This window comes from Aegilops tauschii, chromosome 2 (genome assembly GCF_002575655.3).
Source record: "Aegilops tauschii subsp. strangulata cultivar AL8/78 chromosome 2, Aet v6.0, whole genome shotgun sequence".
Taxonomy (NCBI): Eukaryota; Viridiplantae; Streptophyta; class Magnoliopsida; order Poales; family Poaceae; genus Aegilops; species Aegilops tauschii.
In genome coordinates, this window is record NC_053036.3 from 140,152,327 (window position 1) to 140,164,339 (window position 12,013).

The 12,013-nt window shown below is 46.3% G+C and overlaps 1 protein-coding gene across 3 annotated transcripts; it reads left to right on the plus strand.

The window, feature by feature from the left end:
- The first annotated feature begins 2,056 nt into the window (after positions 1 to 2,056).
- On the plus strand, positions 2,057 to 7,991 carry LOC109731482 (probable protein S-acyltransferase 22). Of its 3 annotated transcripts, XM_020290654.4 has the most exons (9): positions 2,058 to 2,428; positions 2,525 to 2,638; positions 4,419 to 4,805; positions 4,880 to 4,948; positions 5,431 to 5,502; positions 5,739 to 5,867; positions 5,975 to 6,055; positions 6,461 to 6,643; positions 7,027 to 7,991. In XM_020290654.4, exons 1-9 carry the CDS (start codon positions 2,387 to 2,389, stop codon positions 7,783 to 7,785), a joined length of 1,836 nt encoding a protein of 611 aa, XP_020146243.1. In that variant the 5' UTR covers positions 2,058 to 2,386; the 3' UTR covers positions 7,786 to 7,991. The 3 variants fall into 3 exon arrangements, with proteins under 3 accessions (XP_020146244.1, XP_020146243.1, XP_073364336.1); XM_020290655.4 differs by lacking the exon at positions 5,431 to 5,502 and having other exon boundaries at positions 2,057 to 2,428; XM_073508235.1 differs by lacking the exons at positions 2,058 to 2,428; positions 2,525 to 2,638; positions 4,419 to 4,805 and having other exon boundaries at positions 5,710 to 5,867.
- Positions 7,992 to 12,013: the final 4,022 nt, after the last annotated feature.

Below are 12,013 nucleotides of genomic sequence, written 5' to 3' on the forward strand. Positions count from 1 at the left end.
CCTCCGGTATCCGGGAGTTGCATAATCTCATACTCATAGGAACATGTATAAGTCATGAAGAAAGCAATAGCAACATACTAAACGATCAAGTGCTAAGCTAACGGAATGGGTCAAGTCAATCACATCATTCTCTAATGATGTGATCCTGTTAATCAAATGACAACTCATGTCTATGGCTAGGAAACTTAACCATCTTTGACTCAACGAGCTAGTGAAGTAGAGGCATACTAGTGACACTCTGTTTGTATATGTATTCACACATGTACTAAGTTTCCGGTTAATACAATTCTAGCATGAATAATAAACATTTACCATGATATAAGGAAATATAAATAACAACTTTATTATTGCCTCTAGGGCATATTTCCTTCAGATAGATCTTGCGCGATCGTAGGATTTTTTTTGAAATTGCATGCTACGTTCCCCAACACTCCGCACGCGGGCGCCTACACGGAGGAGAGGCACAGCCGCACCGACGACCGGAAGGGGCCGGCGAGGAAATGGTGATTTCCTCCGCCCTTCCCCGTTAAGTTTTTATTTTAACTATGTTTTAAGTTCATAATGTGGATTTGCCGTTGAACTCCGATGAACCATGCTCCTTTTGTCCGGTGATGCAAAGTTGATCCAATGAACTGTGTGTTGTTGATTGTGTTTACGTAGTGTTGCATCGGTTGTATGGTTTTGAGGGTTCAGATATGAGGGACGCAGGTGTGGAAGACACTAAATAAGGCGTGCCCGGTCAATGCCCGCGGATTTTCCCGAGCGCGAGGGCCTAGATTTGCAACCTAGGCCTGTAGATGCTCTTAGAGCATCTACAACCGAACTTTGCAAATCTGGACCCTCAAACGCCCGTGAACACGACCGGGTCGTCCGTGGACAGTGACCGGTCACGCCTCAAATTAGCCACTCTCCATCCGAGTCTCATATTTCAACCCCTAGATTCATACAAAGCATATGCAAAAGAAATCCTACGTACTACATACTACGTACTACCCTAGCTAATCTTCGTTGTCGGAGATGTCGACGACGTCGGTGCTGGCGCCGGGTGGACATGCACGTAGGAGGGCTCCGGTTCCTCCTCCTCCTGCTCGACCTCATCCATGTAGGCGAACATCTCCTCCTCCGCGACGTGTTGCGCCTTCATCTCCTGCCGGCGACGTTGTCTCGCCTCCGCATCCGACTCCGAGCGGAGGGAATCGAGGATGTCCTGCTGCTCCGCCTGGAGATTCGCGTCCCCGACGTCCCCCATATCCTCCTCGTCGTCCTCCTCCTCCACCACCACCACCACCACCTCCTCCTCCTCCGGATCCACTGCATCCAGAGGTAGCCCCGTGACGATCCGGGCTTCATGCCTTGCCCGTATCTGCTCAAGGAGCTGCAGCCGACGCTCCAACAATAGAAATGGGTGGCCCCTTATCCGGCAGCGTGGGGGCATGGCTACTAGTGGTGGTGGAGGGGGAGTGGAAAGTGGCGGCGGCGGCGGACGGTCAGAGGGAAATGTGAAAAGGGTAGGGTTTCGGTGCCGGCGGTCGGCTTAAATAGCCGGTCTAGGCACTACGCGGCCCGCGGGATCAGCGCCACGCGGCGACATCTGTCCGACGGAGAAGACAAGTTTCAGACTGCCGGGTTTTCAGACGATTCCACGTGGGTCCCCGACGCCAGTCTGACTTGTCGGGCGCGCCCAGACACCTCAGATGTCCTCATATCCGCTCCATATTTAGGCTGGATATGAGGGATGTCAGTAACGTTTGAAACCCGTTTGAGACGCCCGCCCGACTGAATCAAAATTTCATGACCGGTCGGGGCCGCCTCGAAGTTTGAGGCGGGTTTGGGTGCGTGTCGCTCTTAACATCCTCGCCGGTGCGAGCGAAACAAACAGCTAGTATCAACCAAAGGTCACTGGGAAACACGGCCGTGCTTGAGCCCCACAGTGACAGGCAGGCAGTGAGTCAGTCGGTCACCCCGGTCCAGCATGCAGTCCCCTGCCACTGCCACAGTCTTCCCCATGGCCTATAGCTGCTAGCTTCACGTGAGCGCCCAAAGAAAACCAGCCTTCCCTCCCTCGCTGCTTGATTTGCTTGGCTTCGCTTCGCTCCCCCTCCACCCCCCGTAAATCTGAGCAGCGCCGCATTTAATGCCCCTTCTCTCCTCCGGTCTCCCTCCCAAACCCCTCCTCCTGCCTCCCGTCCCCTCCCACAGATCAAATCCATGCGCCGGCCGCCGGCCGGCCGCGCGACTTCTTGATTCCTAGAAAGGCCGGACCTTTCTCCCTCTCGCACTGATCGGCGGCGCCCTTTGATGCGAGAATAATAAGGAAGGAGGGTTCCGCTCCGTCAGGCGTTTCTTCCGTCTTCTCTCAGCCGTGCTGGTTGTCAGGGGCGAGGCGATGAGGCGGCATGGGTGGCAACTCCCGTACCACCCTCTCCAGGTCGGTTCTTGCCTCCCCGACGGTGAAATTTTGTGCATTTTCCCTTCTTTTCTGCGGCGAGGGACCGACGGACGGATGCTTGCTTGCTTGCTGCAGGTGGTCGCCGTGTCCGTGTTCGTGGCGCTCGCGTTCGCGTTCTACGTCTTCTTCGCGCCCTTCGTTGGGAGGAAGGTCTTCCAGGATGCCGCCATGGGGCTCTACACTCCTCTGGTAATTATCCTCTTGCCTGCCCCCTCTTCCTTGCTGACAGGGTGAATGAGTGAGTGAGAGGCTGAGTGCCCTGTGGTTCGGCACATTTTGGATCCCAATCTTGGTGCTGCATGATGGGCCCATTAGGCAGTGGTTGCTGAACTTGGGGGAAGTGCCCAAAGTAGTTCTCACCTTGAAATGGGCTATTTAGCAGTCTTCCATATGCGGTTGAATTTCTGTGTTTGCTCGTTTGTTTGTTGGAGGGTGGTACTTGCTCGCTTTGAGGGTAGTCTTCTGGCCAATTCTGGCATTGTCATGTGACATGCCTAACCCTGCAAGTCATTGTCCTGCACTCGTGGTTGGTAAATTTTGCTTTCTTCTCAAGGTTAAGAGCAGTATATGAGGGCTAGTTTCTGAGTTTCTGTATGTGATGGCGGTGCAAACAATGTCGTATGGCCAAGGGCAATCAGGAACTATACATTCTGTACTCTTAGTGCTTCTTTGCACAATCCAGTTTAGCAGTACCTTTGGGCAGTTCAGAATTTGTACACTGTATGGTTGGTAGGATTTTGTAACTCTGTTTAATGTTATGGTTCATTGATCCGAGGGCGTAGCCTAGGCCAGGAGGAGCCTATGTGCTGACGGGTATGCGCAGGAAGATAATGGGGAGAAGATAGACAGCAGATTGATAGCTTCTGGAAACTTTATTGGTTGATAGCTTCCGGAAACCAACGTGATTGCCTCCTTGTATAATGGGTGGCTACACAAGACTGTACTGCAAGGCTGCAATACAAATAGAACTCTGTCTCTTGCCCAATACATACTCAAAATTAACTAAGACTCCTGCCTAAGAACTTAAAGACTGGAAGGTGCTAGACCCTGAGGTCCTAACCAACCGAGCCATGCCGGCCGTAGGTTAATCCCAACATAACAGTTTAATCGAGAGTGACGTGACGTAAGTTATATTTACTTCAATTATATTAGTTGTTTATTATGGTCCTATCTTTCCGATACCATGGTATGGCTTCGGTGCTGTCTTGTTATAATCATGCCAAGCTGAGAAAGGAGTTTCCTTGGATTAGGTAATGTTATATCCTGCAAATGGGCTATCCCTGCATTATTCTTGACTTCTTTGCAGCCCACAGAGTGGCAGCAGCATCATGGTCCTGCCCAAGTTCTTTGGAAAATGTTGTATCTATGCTGTAATGAGTTGAATATCCATGAGGGCACCTTTTTCGGTCTTCCAGCATCTTTTTTAACATTGTATACATGTATTACAGAATGGCATGCATCATCATGCCAGCACACTTTCGTTTCTTCATGATTAACCATGTGTATTTTTTGTTCTTCTGGACGAATATTAACTATGTGCTATTACAGTCATAAATCAGGGAATCATGGTCTGCTTACATTTCTCGATGAAATCTGATTTTCTTCAAAACATTGCATGATGAAGTTCACAAAACTGGAATTTTTGTGTGATGATGGAAGGCACTAAAGCATGATTTAACACATGGCGGTCGTCATAGATACACTTCTTTGGGCACACTTAATCCTAACTGCACCTTTCCCTATATTTGTTTACATGATAACACTTTTTTGCTACAGTTAAATTCTAAACTATGATTAGGAATTGTTGTGAATATGTGGTGATATGACTATTTTATCAAGCTATACCCTTATTATTAGAGAAAAGAATCTATTCAGCAGAACTCGATTCTGAATTTACTTAGCACTGCAATGGTCGAAGCAGCTGTTTAACTTAACACCTGATAAAAGCGTGTAATCTTCTTTTCTTTAGGTTTTATGTGTATTCCTTCTGTACATCTGGTGTGCTGCGACGGATCCAGCAGACCCAGGGGTCTTCAAATCAAAGAAGTACCAAAGATTGTATGGAGGCTGCAAGCATAGGCGTCTCAAGGAGTCCATACAAGGTGTTTCAGATGTTGGATTACAACTAGAGGGAACTGGAGAAAAGAGAGGACATGAGGTTGCTGATGCTAATGAGAAGTCAATGACTGAACTGAAGAACAAAAGCTCATCTTGCTGCAGTGCAACTTTCTCTGCATTTCTCCTTATATTCAGCCCTCTTTCTTTTGTTTTTTCCTGCTGCCAATCACGTGAATGGTCCTCTGAGCAGCACGACAGTGAAGACGGGATGTTTTTCTGCAGCCTTTGTGAAGTCGAAGTATGTTTCTTTCACCTGCTGGTGTTGATGTATGCTTTTGTATGCTAGTATTTAACGTGTTGCTTTTTGTGTAGGTGTTGAAGTACAGTAAGCATTGCAGAGTTTGTGACAAATGTGTGGACGGTTTTGATCATCACTGCCGGGTAACATACACCTAAATAAATATCTCTCTTTTTATATACTCCCTCCGTTCCTAAATATTTGTCTTTCTAGAGATTTCAACAAGTGACTACATACGGAGCAAAACGAGTGAATCTACACTCTAAAATAAGTCTATATACATCCGTATGTGGTAGTCCATTTGAAATCTATAGAAAGACAAATATTTAGGAACGGAGGGAGTATGATAGCAATTCTCTTCTTATTTCGATTAGCGAGTATATATTAACTCGCATGAATTTCTCAATCTCAACAGTGGCTCAACAATTGTATCGGAAAAAGAAATACGGAGCAAAATGAGTGAATCTACACTCTAAAATAAGTCTATATACATCCGTATGTGGTAGTCCATTTGAAATCTATAGAAAGACAAATATTTAGGAACGGAGGGAGTATGATAGCAATTCTCTTCTTATTTCGATTAGCGAGTATATATTAACTCGCATGAATTTCTCAATCTCAACAGTGGCTCAACAATTGTATCGGAAAAAGAAACTATAGAAGGTTTTTTCTTCTAATGACAACAGCCCTTTTCTTGGTAAGCTCATGTTCTCTATCATGCTTTGGTAGATTGTTTTTACAGAAATGCTGCAGATGGCTCTGATCTTAGTATAATCATGTAAGCATTTTCCAGGCATCAACTGCATTCTACAACACAGTCGTTCTTATGCATTTGAATTTGGTCATCATTGTTGGAGAGAGCATTTTATTCCTGGTCCTTTTCATCCTAGTTGACCATTGACAGGTCTGCATGGTTTGTGCACTTTGGACCAGCTTATCCTGCAATCAGCAACTGGAGTATTGGTGCTAGTTCTCTGCTTTGTTCAGCGAAAGGAATTCTCTATGCAGATTGTGTCAAAGCTAGGAAGCAGCTTCTCTATAGCGCCTTTCATCATTGTGGTGGTATGTTCCATCATCCTACTTCTTTCTAATTCGCTGTTGAAAGAACTAAGTGTTTTCCTCGATCTTTCTTGAACTAGTACTAAAATGATTCATCCTCGTTCACGCAGGCATCCTGTACCATCCTAGCTATGATTGCTTTACTGCCGATTGCTCAACTTCTCTTTTTCCACATCCTTCTCATCAAGAAGGCAAGTCCTGTCACCATCTTATATTTGTAACAATTGTTATACTAGCGATTCCATTACTATTATCCCTGTGCTATTGGCGATTAGCTTATATTTCAACTAATCAGATCACCTCACTCAAATATTTTGTGGAAAATGTGAACTTGTGGCACTTAGCCTGACACTGGGAACATTGATTTGATAACATACATGTAAATATTGAGCAAACAACTGTTATATCACCGGTCCATAACTTTTAAGTTATCATATCACTGATAAACTGCAAAGAAAACAGTGAAAAATGAACTGATTACTTGGTTTTTCTCTGAATTAGCAAAAATATTTTGATATCATGGATAGTTTGTATTGTTGCCTTTCAAGGTGGTCTCAAATTTTAAAACTTAGTACCATTTTGTCAATTTGATGCAGGGAATCAGTACCTACGACTACATCATTGCCCTGAGAGAGCAAGAACAAGAAGAGGTTAGTGGGGAGCAGAGTCCACAGATGTCTCATGTAAGCTCCTATGGTGGGCTTAGCAGTACTAGTTCCTTTGGTGCACTCCGTCGTGGTTCATGGTGTACCCCTCCAAGATTGTTTCTTGAAGATCAGGTTAGAACCCTACATCATCAAACTTAATGAATAACGAGACAAAAATTAACATTAGAACTGGCGCTGTTGCTGGAAAAGTGAAGGTGGTTGTTTGCACATCATGTGTTACATTTATAGCCTCAGTAATTACTCACGCGTGAAGTGAAGTAATCATAGCTGTTCGATTATTATTTAAACAGTCACGCTGATCATTGGTATGACTTGAACATCTTGAAATTTCTTGAACTGTTACAATTTTGCATTTGTAAATGGCAACGAATGCACTTAGGTGCCATCATGAGTTCCGCACACATGGTTATAGTAGATAGACGTATGACCTATTCTGCATCAGCATTTTCCCATCGGCTCACAAATAATCTGATGCTACTCAAACTCCTTTGCAGTTTGACGTTATTCCATCAGAGGCTGGCTCTTCACATAACTCCGCTACCAAGAGAAAAGACGAAGAAGTAAGGAGGAAGAAAACCTCAGGGGCTGTGAAAATTAGTCCATGGGCACTGGCTCGTCTTAATGCAGAAGAAGTTTCTCGAGTTGCTGCCGAGGCAAGGAAGAAGTCCAAGGTTTTAGTGCCCATCAGAAGAGACGAGTACTCACTCGGTCATGAAACAGACAGTAGCTATGGAGGCATGAGCAGCAGGATTGATCTGGGACCTGATAACACAATGAGAACAAATAGGAGAGGAAGGCCCCATGGTGATTTCTCTCTTAAACCTGTTGCAAAAATATCCTCAGATGCCATCGACAGTAATGGCAGCGACATGGTCAGTTTAGCACCGTTGCAACTTGAGGCGCGGAGTGCTTTTCATCCAAGCAGAGCTGCATCTTCCGCTAACGTCGATGGGTCATCTCCAGATAGCAGCTTGGATTCGCCTGATCTGCACCTGTACCGGTTCTCAGGTGTCTCCTCTGCAACCGAAGACTTGCAGCTGGTAGCTCTCACTGCCCCGGGAAGCACTCCACATCACGGCATTCAGCTGTCTAGATCAACCAGTGACGGGTATGAAGCATCAGGCGGTGAAGACAGCGACCGCATCCCGTCAAGGATAGTGCACCGCTCCTCCAACTGGGCAAGCATCATCCTCAGCACCGATCAGGGTGTTCCCTCGTCGGGAGCCCTTTTGCCGAAGAACAGATTGCCTTAGACTTTCCATGCCCAGCTTCCTTCAGACCCAAGAATGTAAATGGCCCGCAGCGTGTCCTAACTTGTTTGACGCCCCCTCCCGTTCCGTAGTGTCGAATCCTGTTGTCTCAGCTATGCATTTTTGGAATTTGGTAAGGTAGGGAATTGTAACGCCCTGGATCCGATGCGTCAGGTGTTCTTCAGTTATTTGCCATCGTTGCCATGTCATTTGCTTGTGTGTTACATTTTGCCATGTCATCATCTGTATTGGATCATGTTTTTCAAAACTTGCATCCGGTCTTTTCCCTGTTATCCGTTTCGCGATCCGACACTCTCGCGCGCGCCCGTCGCCCCTCTCAGTCCTTGTTAGGTTTGCGGGAGAAAAACGTTCTCGGAATGGGTCGAGATTTGCCGAGTGGCCTTGGTGTAGTACCGGTAGACCGTCTGTCAAGTTTCGTTTCATTTGGAGGTCGTTTGATACTCCAACGGTTAACCGGGTAACCGCAAAGTCTTTTTGTGTGTTGCAGCAAACCCCCTCTCCTCCAAACAGCCTAAAACCCACCTAAGTCCCTTCCATGCTCTAGGTCGTTCGATCACGATCGTGTGGGCGAAAACCGCACTCCATTTGGAGTCTCCTAACTCCCTCTACCTATAAAAACACCCCCCCTCCGAAATTCGGGCGAAACCCTATTCTTCTTCCATCCCGCGCCGCCGGACACGTCCGGTCCGGACGGACGAAAGCCGCCGCCGCCCCGGGCCAACCAGAGGGCGCCACATGGCCCAGCCACCGCGCGCCGCCGCCGGATCCCGTCCCCGCCGCCTCATCGCCTCGCCTCGCCGCCCTCCGCCGCCATCGTCGCCGGCCGGCGCCTCGCCGCCCGACCGTCGCCCGCCGCGGCTCCGCTCGCGCCTCCCCCGAGCGCGCCTCCTCTCCTCGACCCCGCGTCGCCGGATCCGGCCCCTCCGGTCCCTCCCCGACGCCACCCGAGTTCCTCCGGCCGGCCACCGCCTCTGCTCCGGCGAGGAGCTCCGGCCGCCGTGCGCCCCGACCCCGGCGTCCTCGAGCCCGATCCAGATCCACGGTTGACTTTCTCCCCTCCCCTCGAAATCTTCTAAGTCCCAGATATTTTTTTACATTATATGCTTCTGTTCATCACATCATAACTCTGTGCACACTGCTCCATTTCGTTCGTGTAATACATCAAAATGTTCATTGTAAGATGCTCTTCATTTTGTTCTATTGTGCCATGTTTGTTTGAGCTCATCTTGATGCCCTAATCATCGTTGCAAGAGTGCTATATGATGTTACCTGCTGTCTGTTATCAGAACTTGGTGATTTGTCTTTTTCATTGCATTTTGTGTGTGCATCCTATGAGCTTGATGTCTACATGTCTTTTGCACTACATCATGTCATCTTTATAGTGGTGCTTGTCTTGTATTTTTTTGATCGATGTGGTGACTAACACAAGCATGCAAAGTAGCCTCCGTGATGTTGATTTCTGTGACTTACTGATTTCTGGTAAGTCTGAGTCTGTTATATTTTGTTGCCAGGTAAACCTGCTGCTACAAGTCATTCTATGCATAATATAGAGATGTTCTCTAATTATGTTTTGTTACACATGTTATGCTCTATCCATCCATGCCCTTGTTCGCATTTATAGCCTGCTGTAGATTGTTGTAATCTTGCTCTACTTTTGCTATAAAATGTTCCTAGCAGATTGTTTACATGTTAATCAATTTTGCCATGGTTGTTACTAGTGATCCATGCACCCTATGACTATATTATTGCCATGTTTAGCTTCATATTTGTGCCATCTTACTGTTGGTTACCTTGTCATGCCATGTATTTCTCTGTGGTGAGTGGTTAAAGCTCACCAACATGCCTACTTATCGTTGTTTCTGCCATGTCCTGTTATTTTCATTAAGTCTGAATCTGTCATATTACTTGCTATGTTTACATGGGTGCCATCATATCTTCTGTACCTTTTTGGCTCGTGATCAATAAGGGACTTTTGTTCTATGCAATTAATTGTGATTTCATGCCTTTGTTTGCTATGATATGTTCCTGTAGCATGTTGTTTGATAACACTAAACTTTGCAACCTGATGTTATTTCTGCCATGTCCAGTGATTTCTGCTAAGTCTGTGAAACTGTTATTATTTGCAATCTTGCCATGTCCTTTTGAGCATGTTCTAGTGATTTTTAGAGATAGCTCAGTGTTCATGTTTTGTCATGCTTTATCTGTACATCATGTTCATGCCTTTTGTTTTCATGTTGAGGTGTTGTATCATATTGTTTTGTTGCTTGCAAGATGCCTAGTTGCTGTTTTGAAGAGATTGTTGCTATATCTTGTTTGGAGTGTATGTGTTGCACCGTTGCTCCGTTTTGAGCATGCTCTATATGAAACTTGCTTAGAATTGCATGTAGTTTCATATTATCATGTTGCATCCTTATCTTGAGTGTGTTTGCCTCATGTTTGAATGCATTTTGCATTAATGTCATGTTTAACTTGTTTTGCTCATATTTTCTAGATCGTAGCTCCGAATCTAATGAACTTTATATGTAACTTGACTAGAATTTCGTGTAGATTGTTTTGGTGCATCTTAACTTTCTGTTTAACAACTTGAACATAAGGTTTATTCAGATCTGGACCAATTTCGAAATTTGTATACGAGGTCTTACCGGAATTGTTATATGTTGTTTCCGGCCTCATTTAAACTTGCTTTGATATGTTGATCTTGTATGCATCATCTCTTGCCATGAGTAGATTCATATAGCCTTGTCATGCATCATACTTGATTGAGCATCATGCCTTGTTCATGTGTGGTGTGTTTACTATGTTGTGTGCTTCTTCTCGATAGTTCCCGTGTCGTTGCGATCGTGAGGATTCGTTCGTCTTCGTGGCTTCATCTTCTTCATGGACTCGTTCTTCTTCCTAGCGGGATTTCAGGCAAAATGACCGTCACCTTGGATCTCACTACTATCATTGCTATGCTAGTTGCTTCGTTCTATCGCTTTGCTGCGCTACCTATCACTTGCTCTTCAAGCCTCCCAAATTGCCATGAACCTCTAACCTTTGTCACCCTTCCTAGCAAACCTTTGTTTGGCTATGTTACCGCTTTGCTCAGCCCCTCTTATAGAGTTGCTAGTTGCAGGTGAAGATGAAGATTGCTCCATGTTGGATTATATTTATGTTGGGATATCACAATATCTTTTATATTATTAATGCATCTATATACTTGGTAAAGGGTGGAAGGCTCGGCCTTATGCCTGGTGTTTTGTTCCACTCTTGCCACCCTAGTTTTCGTCATACCGGTGTTATGTTCCTTGATTTTGCGTCCCTTACGCGGTTGGGTGAATTATGGGACCCCCTTGACAGTTCGCTTTGAATAAAACTCTTCCAGCAAGGCCCAACTTTGGTTTTATATTTGCCTCACCTGGCCTTTTTCCCTTGGGAGTCGCGCTCCCGAGGGTCATCTTATTTTACCCCCCCCCCCCGGCCAGTGCTCCTCGGAGTGTTGGTCCAAACTAGAGCCACTTGCAGCGCCACCTCGGGGAAACTTGAGGGCTGGTTTTAGTTGTACGTAGTGTTCATCCGGTGTGTCCTGAGAACGAGGTACGTGCAACTCCTATCGGGATTGTCGACACATCGGGCGGCTTTGCTGGTCTTATTTTACCATTGTCGAAATGTCTTGTAAACCGGGAATCTGAGACTGATCGGGTCTTCCCGGGAGAAGGAATATCCTTCATTGACCGTGAGAGCTTATGATGGGCTAAGTTGGGACACCCCTGCAGGTATTATCATTCGAAAGCCGTGCCCGCGGTTATGTGGCAGATGGGAATTTGTTAATATCCGGTTGTAGAGAACTTGACACGTGACACTTGACTTAACTAAAACGCATCAACCGCGTGTGTAGCCGTGATGGTCTCTTCTCGGCGGAGTCCGGGAAGTGAACACGGTTTCTGGGTTATGTTTGACGTAAGTAGGAGTTCAGGATCACTTCTTGATCATTGCTAGTTTCACGACCGTTCCGTTGCTTCTCTTCTCGCTCTTATTTGCGTATGATAGCCACCATATCTTGCTTAGTCGCTGCTGCAACCTCACCACTTTACCCCTTTGTCGGGGATATACCCCGCGGTATGACCCGGCCGAACTTGGCGCTTCATCGTAACCCGACGGAGGATTGGCGACTCATGAGCCTGGCGACTTAATGATGGCCCCGACGGCGGGTCAGACAGAAGAGTAGGCC